General features: G+C 39.0%; 1 protein-coding gene across 3 annotated transcripts in view; it reads right to left on the bottom strand.

Moving 5' to 3' along the window:
• Window positions 1-9,171, bottom strand: part of ITSN1 (intersectin 1) — a 169,220-nt gene extending 160,049 nt beyond the window's left edge. For all 3 annotated transcript variants that reach the window (XM_065875722.1, XM_065875723.1, XM_065875724.1), the window contains exons 1-3: window positions 9,144-9,171; window positions 6,865-6,957; window positions 5,814-5,877 (exon numbers count right to left, since the gene is read on the bottom strand). In XM_065875722.1, the coding sequence (XP_065731794.1) occupies window positions 5,814-5,877; window positions 6,865-6,957; window positions 9,144-9,171 (185 nt within the window). The remainder of the gene's footprint in view (window positions 1-5,813; window positions 5,878-6,864; window positions 6,958-9,143) is intronic.
• Between the last annotated feature and the right edge of the window lie 3,363 nt (window positions 9,172-12,534).

Genomic DNA, 12,534 nt, shown 5'->3' with positions numbered 1-12,534 from the left:
AAACATACAAACCAAGTGGGGGGGGATAAATTGGGAGACTGGAATTGACATGTACACACGACTACATATAAAATAGATAACTAATAAGGACCTACTGTATAGCATGGGGAACTCTACTCAGTATGCTGTAATGACCTATATGGGAAAAGAATCTAAAAAAGAGTGGATATATGTATATGTATAACTGATACACTTTTCTGTACACCTGAAGCTAATACAACATTGTAAATCAACTATACTCCAATAAAAATTAATTAAAAACAAAAAAACAAGCAAAAAACCAAATCAACCTAACAGTATTTTAAATAAGTAACATGTCCACATAGGAAGAAGGGAAAAAAACTAAATAACTTCTGAACACAGTACTTCATATATCCTCGGGCTATAAACAAAAGAACTATGAAGTAACCTTGAACGCCATTGAATAGGTTTGTTGTTTGTGGTGGATGGGAGTGTAGAAATTCTGAAACTATCTTGTTTGTATCATAGGATTCAGAGAAAAAAGGCGGGCCTCCTCTCGCTCAGTCTCATTCACTACACCAGAACTGAAGCCAACAGATTCCTTTAGGAGCCTACTTCATCCACAAAGGCTCATCACAGGCTGCTCACCTCCCACTGTGCAGATTAACTGGGCCCAGTCACTCACTCATCTGTTTGTTTATTCATCCGAAGTTTTGTTTTTTTTTTTTGGCCGATTGAACCTGGACCACCGCAGTGAAAGCACAGAGTCCTAACCACTGGACCACCAGGGATTTCTCCAATAAATTTGAACAGGTCACCTACTAAGGTCTCTATCCAGGAACTAGGCTTACAACTAAGAAAAAGACAGGCAAGGTTCCTGCCCTCAGAGCTGTTTCAGTGCAAGCAGACACTCAACAAGAAAACTAGTCAGATTATTCCACACGGTAAGTGCTATTAATAAATAAAGCAAGGCCTTCCCTGGTGGTGCAGAGGTTAAGAATCCGCCTGCCAATGCAGGGGAACATGGGTTCGAGCCCTGGTCCAGGAAGATCCCACATGCTGCAGAGCAACTAAGCCCGTGCACCACAACTACTGAGCCTGCGCTCCACAGTCTGCAATGAGCTCGTGTGCCACAACTACTGAAGCCTGCGTGTCTAGAGCCCATGCTCCACAAGAGAAGCCACCGCAACGAGAAGCCCGCGCACCGCAACGAAGAGTAGCCCCTGCTTGCCGCAACTAGAGAAAGCCAGCACACAGCAAGGAAGACCCAATGCTGCCAAAAATAAATAAATTAAATAAATAAATTTATTTTTTAAAAAAAGAAATAAAGCAAGGTGATGGGAAAGAGAAGATGTTCTTCAGAGCAGGTGGGGAGAGGGAACTGCTTTAGATTAGTGGTCAGGAAGCCCTTCTCTGGGGAGGTGAACCAAAACCTGAAGGGTAATCGGCCAAATATGTGAGGATCTAGAAGAGTTGCATGATAGGAAGAGAAAATGCCAAGTGCAATGTCCCTGAGGCCAAAGGAACCCATTTAAAGACAGAAAAAAGGTCAGTGAAACCAGAGTGCAAAAACTGAGGAAGGGAGTGGTACAAAATAAGAGAAGAGGGAAAAAGCAAGAGCCAGATCATATTGGGCCTTGTGGCCTTGGTCATGACTTTGGTTTTCTTATCAATGGAGAGTTTTAAACGGATTTACTTTTTCAAAAGATTGTTGGGGTGCTGTTTGGAGAATGGAATCTAAACAGGCAAGTGTGAGAGACTCCAGTCAGAACGCTCAAATAGTGGGCCCAGCTATTAGGCCCACTATGACAAATTAGGATGGTAGCAAAGGATACAGAAAGAAATGGCCAGATTGGGGATACAGTCTGTAAATGGAGTCAAAAGTACCTGCTGATGGATTGGTTGCGTAGGGTAAGGAAAAGAGAGGAATCAGGCATGGCTTCCAGCAGCCGGGTAGATGCTCAATGCCATGAACTGAGATGGTGAAGACTCAGGAATGTCCAGGATGACTTTTTCTGGGGGTAAATGACTTTGGCAAACTGATCTTGCTGGGGGCCGAAGGCCCTCCTGACATATGCTCAGTGGTATCCTAAGATAGCATCCAAAGGTGTCACACAGGCGTTTGCCTTGCCCCCTGCCCCATCCTTGAGCCAGATCACCAAGATGTTCTAATTTCTGCCCTTATGCCTCTGGCTTCCTCCTCCTCTTGGGGCCCCATTTCTAGGTGGTGCTGCCTCTCTTCCCCTCATTTCTCTCCTTAAGAGCTTCTAATCCCCATTTCTGTGGCCCCTACCTACTGCCTCTGATTCCAAAGTCCTCATTCCACCTCTGCTTTCCTCTGCCTTCCAGGCTCTTGTCCGTTGCCCTCTGCTTTCTTCTTCTCTGTCTCCACACCAGATCAAGGTTGCAACAATGTTAAGCATTTAAGCTGCCAAAAGGATATAGGGTACTGGCCCTGTTCCTTCCAGTTCCTTATTAGCAAGACAATTTCTAGGAAGATATATTATCTTTGGCCACAGTTATAATTTGGCATTACACACACTGACTTGACTCCATTCTGAGGGAGAATTCAAGTTTTCCTGTATTCTTAATTGGAAACTGGGTTGGAGAGATAGGTAGTTCCAAAGTATTAGTAGGTTATAGTTCCAAAGCTCATAAATTAATTAACTGGAATATAATTTCTACATGGATTCCAACAGATATTTCCCAGCTGTGCTCATCACTCATACTTTTGAATGGTCCAGAGCAAATGAAAGTAAGGACCAGAGAGAAAGAGAAACTAGAAAAAGGTCCTAATTCTCAATCCAAAATTTTCTTCTTCCCCAGAGGAATGACACAGGGACTGCCTAAAATTTTAGACTCAAACCCACTCCTCTCTCTACCAAAAGTGGCGTTGGACTTGCCCTGTGATCCCATCAGAAAAACCACATGAGAACACAAGATTAGCATGAGAGATAGGGAGGGAAAACTATTTCATTAGGTCAGCTGTAATTTATAAATTTATAAACCGAAATTTGAAGAGGTGAAGTATTGCTCAAGCTTACAAAGTGAAGAAGCATCAGAGCTGGTGTCAAAAGACAGATGTTCCTCACATTCTGCACCACACCATTCCAGCATCTTAGCAGGACATCTGTGGCTCGAGAAATTTCCAACGACTTTTCAGAGATATTGCTTTTGGGAAAAGATTCTTAGAGGGGTGTTTCATTTTGTTTTTTTTCCCCTGATAGCAATTCTTGATGAAAGTAAAATATGCCATCACAAATTTATTTAACAAAATGTCAGAAAAAAATTAAAGACAAAGAACACTTTTGATTTAACCTAAGTCTGCAGACTCATTATATTCACTGTTAAAACATTTTCACAATGAAAAGAATAAGTTGGTAAAAATGACTTTGGTATACTCTGGTTAAAAAAACAAACAAACAAAAAAAACAAAAAAAACAAAAAAAAAATTAACTGTCTTAATTGAAAGAACTGAAATTTACTAAATAATACTTTATTTTTCTCCATTACACTTATTAACATGTGACAGTTTTTATGCTGTTATTGACCATCTCCTTCCACTGGATTGCAATTTCGATGAAAGCACAAATTTTGTCAGTTTTGTTCACAGCTGTATTCCCAGCACCTACAACAGGCACAGGCCCATAGTAGACATCTGATAAATATTTTTCCACTGTTGAATGAATAAATGTTAATTTATTATAGATTTCCTTGCAGCAGAGTATTCATTACAAGACTGCTTCTTGAATGAACCTTTATAGATTGGAAATACAGTATAAAAGCAGAATTCAGTGAAGGAAGCTAAGTCTGGGAAAGGAAGATTCTAGTGAGTGATCTTGGCTGATGGTGTGAAAAACAATCACACAGCAGAACACAAAGCAAAAAGAAATTTAACACAGATGTCAAGTTTCTTGCATTTAGACTTAGGCACTTAACCAACAGGTCAGCGTCCCTGTGCTCAGAAGTACATGAGTGTTCCTTCTGTGTGTGTGTGTGTGTGTGTGTGTGTGTGTGTGTGTCTCTTTTACTTTACTTTAAAAGTAATTCCAGGGACTCCCCTGGTGGCACAGTGGTTAAGAAGCCACCTGCCAATGCAGGGGACACGGGTTTGATCCCTGGTCCAGGAAGATCCCACATTCCGTGGAGCAACTAAGCCCGTGCGCCACAACTACTGAGCCCACGTGCCACAACTACTGAAGCTTGTGCACCTAGAGCCCGTGCTCCGCAACAAGAGAAGCCACTGCAATGAGAAGCCTATGCACTGCATCGAAGAGTAGCCCCCACTCACCACAGCTAGAGAAAGCCCGTCCGCAGCAACGAAGACCCAACGCAGCCAAAAATTATTTAATTAATTAAAAAATAATAATAATAAAAGTAATTCCAAAAACCTTGGTTATCTGAATTTTCTACTTCAAAGTAGATGAGACATTAGCACTAAAAGGGTATCATAGTTGAAAGAAACAGTCTGGCAGCCCATATGCTGACAACCAGGAAAAAGAAAATAAAGCAGACACCAAAAAAAGCACAGGAATCTGATATCATTTAATTTCAATTCAAATAAATCCACACACAAATAATATGTAATTTCCCATGAAAGTTTTGCTATTTCAGAACACAGTAAATGATTTTCATACTGACAACACTTATAATCAAGCTTAGACTATGTTCTGTAGACTCTGCTTAAAGGCAACAAGGAACTATGTCAATCTTTATTTTTGCGTTCCGTGACATCTTACAGAAAAACCCGAACGAACATTTTTGGCCAGCTCAGTACCTTTCTGGGGTTTTGTTTTGAGGCTCTATTATGTGCCAGGGCCCACACTAAGTCCTTTACATACAGTTTCTCTGCTAATCCACTCAATAACCCTGTAAGGAAACAAGTGTCTTCCCATTTTCTAGATGGGAAAACTAAGGCTGGGGGGGGTAAGTACATGTTCCAAATCAGAAAGATAGAAAGTAGTACAGATGGGATTCAACTACAACTCATGTGTTCTTTTCACCATAACAAGCTGCCACCACGACACTAACGAACCCAGGGAAATGATGTACTAACTGTAAGAACCATACACTGCAGGAAAATGTGGCTTCTTGGCCAAAGAATTCAGCATGGCTTCCCAAAGTCATAAACCTAGAACCCAAAACTGTATTTGCCAGTCTTTTTTATTCATTCTCCTTCTTTCCTGTGGTTTCAAAAGACTGAACACTTATTTGTGCTAGTTAATCAAGAGATTCAGCAATATTTTGTATGTGCTCACCTTGCACAACACTGTAATGAATACTGGTTATTTCACTCTTTCACTGGTTATTCCATTATTAACCTCAAATATCTTCTTTACTCTTTATTCAATGAAAGATACAGAACTATCACATGATAAAGCAGGAAATGTGGACCATTTAGATGAATATGGGTGATGTGGATGAAGGTAAAACAAAGTGGTGAGAAAGGGACTTCCCTGGCAGTCCAGTTGTTAAGACTCTGTGCTCTCAATGCAGGGGGCATGGGTTCAATCCCTGGTGGGGAACTAAGATCCCACACTCCAGCATGGTGTGGCCAAAAAACCCCCAGAAAACCAACAAACAAAAAAACCAAAGTGGTGAGAAAATATCAAAATGTAGATTTCTCAACTGGAAATTCAACTTTGTAACAGTTACCTTGCAAATGTCACTTTTTTTTTTTTTTTTTTAAAAGTTCCATACCAGAAAGACACTTTTCAGAAGTACTTCTCTGGTAAGAAGTAGTGGGGTATTTCAGACTAGAAATACATGTTCTCCTCTGTAATTTAAGAAATTAAGATTAGATATTACTGGACTAGTTTATAACCTTCTGCTTGTATGAAGTTCCAACTTACCATATCTGTGCTAAAACAGGTTGAGGTAACCCAGATTGAAAAAAAAAGTTTCTAGCTTGATCACCTGTAAATGAAATGGAAAAAGTTTTAGAAGAAAACAGCAGCTGACAGAAAACCACTTATGGCAAAATTACAAAAAGAAAGAGGTTAATAATCCTGTAAATACTGAACTGAATACATTTGAAAAGCCAAATGATAAGTTTATAAATAATAGTAAAATGAATCCATCAGCACTGACTTTAGAATGTAACACTTAAAAAAAAATCATCTCAAAAAGGGCCTACCATTGTGTAGGGGTAGATTGTCCACTTTAATCAATCTGCTAGTAATTAAGATGGTAACAGCTACACATTACAACAAAGTGAACCTACAGAAATCCTCAAGAAACTGATGACCCATACTTCTACTTTACAAAAGAGTTCTTTGCCATTCTCATTTACCTACACTTCAGATTTTTGGTACTTCTAACATATTTATGGAGAGTTAGTAACAATGATTAAAAGAATCACATCGAGGACTAAGAATTAGTAAGTTAAAGAGAAGTGAAACAAATACACACAAAAGCAAGTTCCCAGGAAATCTAGATCCCATTTTTTCTAAAGCTAATTCCTGAAGAGTAATCAAACAGGAAAGAGATTAGAAAACGCAAAGTACAAAAGGATCTTTAAGGACATAGCAATAAGAAAAATTTTTTTTAATGTTCATAATCTGTTAATTTACTCAAGCCAGTTCAAGATCAGAATTAAGGAAGTGCTTTTGCTCAAGGACCACAGTCCAATGCTACAATTACTTAAAGAATGTGGTCCATTAATCTTAAACAATTCCCAACAGTGATACGCCTAAAACAGTGACTTGGCATTCATTAAAAACTGCAAAAAAGACTTGAGTGCATTGGAAGAGAAGCAACTGTAAAAATACAGACTCCAGGTTAAGGCAAAATAGGCAAAGTGTACCCTAGATCACATGTGCCCACCTTCGCTCTGCATAATAGATTTTCCACAGATATATGCACTATGATAAGTAAAAATGTAAAAATACTGACTCCGATTACCAGTAATAAATCCAGATATTGGCTTTAAACTATGGAACTGTTGATCATGCTTTGCTCTTTCCTCTACAGTTATGGCCCAAATATCCAGGCTACCTACAATCCAAAGAAAAGACAAAGAAATTATTCAATGAGAAAAGAAAAACAAAGTGCTCACACGCACAGTTTCCATAGTACCTTAAGATACTGTCGGTATGTTATAAATGATTTGATAAGTTAACATCTGTTTGTCCTTGGAAGTTTTGAATATAAAGTTAGAAAGCTAAGAGTAGACATATACACACTACTATATATAAAACAGACAACTAATAAGGACCTACTGTATAGCACAGGGAACTCTTCTCAATACTCTGTAATGACCTATATGGAGAAGAATCTAAAAAAGAGTGGACATATGTATATGTATAACTGATTCACTTTGCTGTACAACAGAAACTAACACAACATTGTAAATCAACTATATGCCAATAAAAATTTTTTAAAGAAAGGGGAAAAAAAGAAAATTAAGAGTAAAGCAGGCCAAAAAAAAAAAAGATATTAGCACAAACTTTTTTTTAAAAAACTTGTCCTATAACCCTGTAGTTAGCAGGACTGTATGAAGACATGTTAATAACCATCATTTATTTACATAAACAGACTGATTTACAAATCAATAGTCTAATTTAAAACAGTATTTTCAGATATCTTAAATGCCACAAATGAAAGTTATGGAAAAATTGAGCTTCACTAAATTAGCATCCTATGTGATTCCATGAAAATCTTTTTGGAGTGATAAAAATATTCAAATACTAGATTGTAGTGAATTTTATGGCATATAGATTATAACTCACTGAAGCTGTTTTTAAAAATGGGTATCCTGAAAAAAACAACGGCAAACCAGAGGGAACAGGGTTTAAGTCCTTCTTCAGTTTCAGTTCTTGGACAGACCAGATATCCCCTTGCTTCTGGGATTTTCCTCACTTTAGTGTTAGGTTTTCTCAAACAAATTCACCAAATAACTCTAGATTACACAGGTAGAAGGTTTTCAAAAGTTCAGACATTTTCCCAAAAGGTGGGAACAGACAGTATGTGAAGGTGCCTAGCATACAAGCAAAATGTCTAAACACTGAAATCTCCCTTCTCTGCAGGGCCTGATATGACAGCGACAGGCAGAGCAGCAATTCATTCAGTCACTGAAAACAGACTTGTTGAACACCTCCTATGTGCCACACACTGTGTTAGACATTAGGGATAAGATGGTGACCGAAATAGATCAGATCCCTACCCTCACAGGCCTTACAGTCCTGCAACTTCTATTGCCCTGTCAAAATTTGTCAAACAGAAACAAACCCCACCAAACAAGCAAAACAAAACAAACAAAAAACTTGCTCAGTAACTAAGAAGGGGGACAAAAACAAAACAGAAAATAAAACAGTAAGACTAATGGTTTTGAAAAGGTTGCAGACTTCTGTACTAGAATCTCACAGAGACTTTTACAGATGTAATCACAGGGATGGGGCTTTATGCTGCCTTACTCTCTTCATGGTGGCTAGGTTTGACAGCTGCCAAGAGAAATTCATTCATATGGCATGCTCTCTTTAAAACAAAACAAAACTTGGCCAGTAAGCAAAACCAACATTTAACACTTTCCTAATAATCTCAGGGAAAATTACCTGAAAAACACATCTTATGCAGATTGATGTTTCAAGCAGATTAACTAAAGTAAAACAAAAATGTCATGCTTTAAATCCAGTCTAAAGAAAAAGTACAGAATAAATGACCCAGTCACCTCAACAAATAAACTGCAAAACAAAAAACCAAAAAAACAGGGATGGAGAAGGGTTCACTAACAAAGCAACTTAGGAAACACATGAACTAATTGTAATGTGTGTGTCTTGTTCGGATCCTGATTTGAACCAACCAACCGTAACAACAACAACGAAAAATATCTAAAGACTATCAGGGAAAATTTTAACACTGACTTGATAGTTGAAGACTTGAGGAATTACTAGAAACTTTCAGGAGTGGTAACAGTATTGTAGTTATATCTTTAAAAGTGTTATCTTTTAGAAACACCCACTAAAATGTTTGTGGATGAAATGATCTGATGTATGAGAGGTGCTCAAAAGAATCCAGGTGAAACTATATTGGCCATTAGTTGATTGATAATCACTGAAACTATATGATGGGTTGATTATTTTATTCCCTCTACTTACGTGAATATTTGAAATTTGCCATAATACTAAGTTTTTAAAAATGTGATTCCAAAGTACATTAAAAAAGGAAAATCTTTGAAAACTTACCACCAAAAGGTGTTGGAAACTGAGCCATGTTTCTGTTACTTTCACCTTGCTAATGGACGCCTGTAATTGAAATGCAACATTTAAGTTTGTGAAAACTTCACTCCTAGGTACTTATAAACACACTAACATGCTGTCTTAATGACCTGGAGACTGATACTAGAGTTAGGGGATAGCACTGCAAATGAATGTTACAACTAAGGGTTCATTCATTCATTCCTTCTCTGCGTAGTTTCTCAGTCCCAGGTACAATGATGGGCACTGAGGAATGTGAACGAAAGACTCGCCAGCAACAAGAAGCTTTCAGTCTGGGGAGTGATACTATTAGCTCGGGACAGCCTATTATCTCATTAATTGTATTGTTGTATTTGTTATTTTTTAAATATATCTTTCTCCTAACCATCTACATATACTACTCCATCTGCTTCATGGTTACAACAACTGCTCTTTTTAATGAGCACTTAGTACATGGAGCGCACTGTCTTATCTCTCCGTTTTTGGGGTTTTTTTGGCTGCACTGTGCATCACGCGCAATAGTTTCCTGACCAGGGATCAAACCTGTGCCCTTGCAGTGGAAGTGCTGAGTCTTAACCACTGGACCGCCAGGGAAGTCCCTTATCTCTTTCCATAGTATCACAGCCCTATGACATAGGTACTATATTACCATTCCATACTATACACGAAGAAAATGAGAATCAGAGAGGCGAAGTGATTAGCACAACATCACACATTTGGTGACCAAGCTGGATTTGAGCAGGGGAAGCAAACTCCACAGCCTGTGCTGCTTTTATGAAAAACATTGCCTGCGACTGCTGCTTTAAAATGCATATTACACTAATGTCTGCCCAGAATACCAAACACAAACCCAGGCTCAAATATCCCCATCAGGCATTATTTGCTCATGAACAGTCAACGTGAAACCAAGCCAGTCCTCTTCCCCAACTGAAAAAATCCAAACTTAATATTTTCCTTATGCTTAACTAAACAACATGGTAAATGCACACAGTTAAAAATGAATACTAAATAGTAACAGAAAAAAATTAAATTTAGAATTTAAAAGTGACAGTCCCTTTGCCCTAATACTCAATTTCATCTGTCCATGGAAATTTTTTTTTTTTTTTTTTTTTTTGCGGTACGCGTGCCTCTCACTGTCGTGGTCTCTCCCGTTGTGGAGCACAGGCTCCGGACGCGCAGGCTCAGTGGCCATGGCTCATGGGCCCAGCCGCTCCGCAGCATGTGGGATCTTCCCAGACCGGGGCACGAACCCGTGTCCCCTGCATTGGCAGGCGGACTCTCAACCACTGCGCCACCAGGGAAGCCCTGTCCATGGAATTTTAAAATTCCAAAAGCTCTATCTTGTTCTCAACTATTTATTCCTAGTGTTCTCCTCCATCTCTTTTTTAAATGGACACAACGTCTTTTATTCTTCTGATTTTTTTTTTTCATTTTACTCTTTAGTTTTCTTCTGTTTCTTGCATCATTTGATTCCTTCTTTGTTTGCTCACTGATAGTTCGTTTAGGGTCATTCTCTTTCACTTTTGAGGCTTTGCTCATATATCTGGTGATCCTTGGATGTACCTTCATATTTAAGACAGAGGCACTAAAACAATGCTCAGAAGCTGGGCATGGGTGGCAGGTTTATTAATTGATGGGCTTCTCCCTATGATGATCAGATATATCTAGTCACCTGTTCACTGGGAGATCTCCAAATGTCAGATTTTTTTCTATTGAAGCTATATTCAGCTAGATGTGGTATTCCAGCTGGCTTCTGGGGAGGAGTGGAGAAGGGAGAAAGAAGTGAGGGGCCTAACTTCAGTGAGTGGACTTATATACAATCCCTTTATTTTCAACCCCATGTTTCACCCCTCTAGTCTGGAGCATCTCTGGCCTAGTGCTCTTCACATCTCCCCAGAGGAAGGGGGCTGACGTAATCACCTGTCTGCTGGGGTGCAGGAGAGAATGGTTCAAAATGTCTGAGACACAGACTGTTGAAGAATTTTGATTTTCAGCTGCAAAACTGACCTAGGAATGCCAGGAGCCTCCAAGTACTCTGGGCCAGGGACAAGCTGGCTTGACCTCATCTTTATTTGTAGGCACTGTTTATCTACCTCTGAACTCAAATTAACACTCCTTTCCAAAGTTATGTTTCTCTTTACAAAAAATTGTCAAAATCTTTTGTCACTGGGGACTTCCCTGATGGTACAGTGGTTAAGAATCCGCCTGCCAATGCAGTGGACACGGGTTCAAGCCCTGGTCTGGGAAGATCCCACACGCCACAGAGCAACTAAGTCCCTGCGCCACAACTACTGAGCCTGAGCTCTAGAGCTCGCGAGCCACAACTACTGAGCCCCTGTGCCACAACTACTGAATCCCACGCGCTTAGAGTCTGTGCTCCGAAACAAGAGAAGCCACTGCAATGAGAGGCCAGTGTACCACAATGAAGAGTAGCCACTGCTCGCTACTAGAGAAAGCCCGCGCGCAGCAACAAAGACCCAACACAGCCAATAAATAAATACATACATATATTTATATTAAAAAAAATCTTCTGTCACTATCTTCTCTACTGTTATCTTTTTCCTTAGGAGTTAACATCTTTTAGCTGCCTATGTGATTATGGCAGACATCAGGGAAGGAGAAGAGAAAACACATGTGGTCAAGCCACCACAATGAACTGAAAGTCTGTGAGTCCAGTGATGAAGCAGGCCACTTCTCACTGCCAATTCCCTTTAAAAACTACAGCTGCTATTCTGTTCTTCCACTATTTCTCAGTCAATATATTATGTAGGTAAGCTTGATAATTTTCCAAAAAATTTTAGTTTTCCACCTCACTTAATCTTCATAATGTCCTTGAAATTGACAAGTCATACGTCTTTTGAGCTGAATCCCCCCAAAATTACAGAACAAGACTGTAAAGAATATGCAAAAATTCTTCACCAAAGAAGAATTCAAAGCTGAAACTCAAAAATATATAACAAAGGATATACATTGGCAAAAACATAACCAAGGGTTTATGCAGAAGTCAAGGTTAATTTAACATTTGAAAATAAATTAATGTAATCAACCATATTAACAGAATAAACCAAAAAGCTCATATAATCGTTTTTCCATAAATGTGGGAAAAAAAAGCCTTGACAAAACCTCAACCCCTAGGGATGATAAAAACTCTCAGGAATCTAAGATTAGTAGGAAACTTCCTCAGATACAGGGCATCTATGAAAAAGCTATAGCTAGCATCATAGTTAAAGGTTAAAGACTAAATTTCTCCCCCCAGAGATCAGGAAGAAGGCAAGGATACCCACTTTTACCACTTCTATTCAACATTGTTTTGAAGGTTCTAGCCCTGAAATAAGGTAAGAAAAACAAACAGACAAAAAAAGGAAAAAAAAGACAAAGA

This window comes from Phocoena phocoena, chromosome 4 (assembly GCF_963924675.1).
Source record: "Phocoena phocoena chromosome 4, mPhoPho1.1, whole genome shotgun sequence".
Taxonomy (NCBI): domain Eukaryota; kingdom Metazoa; phylum Chordata; class Mammalia; order Artiodactyla; family Phocoenidae; genus Phocoena; species Phocoena phocoena.
This window is presented reverse-complemented; position numbering and strand designations above follow the sequence as displayed.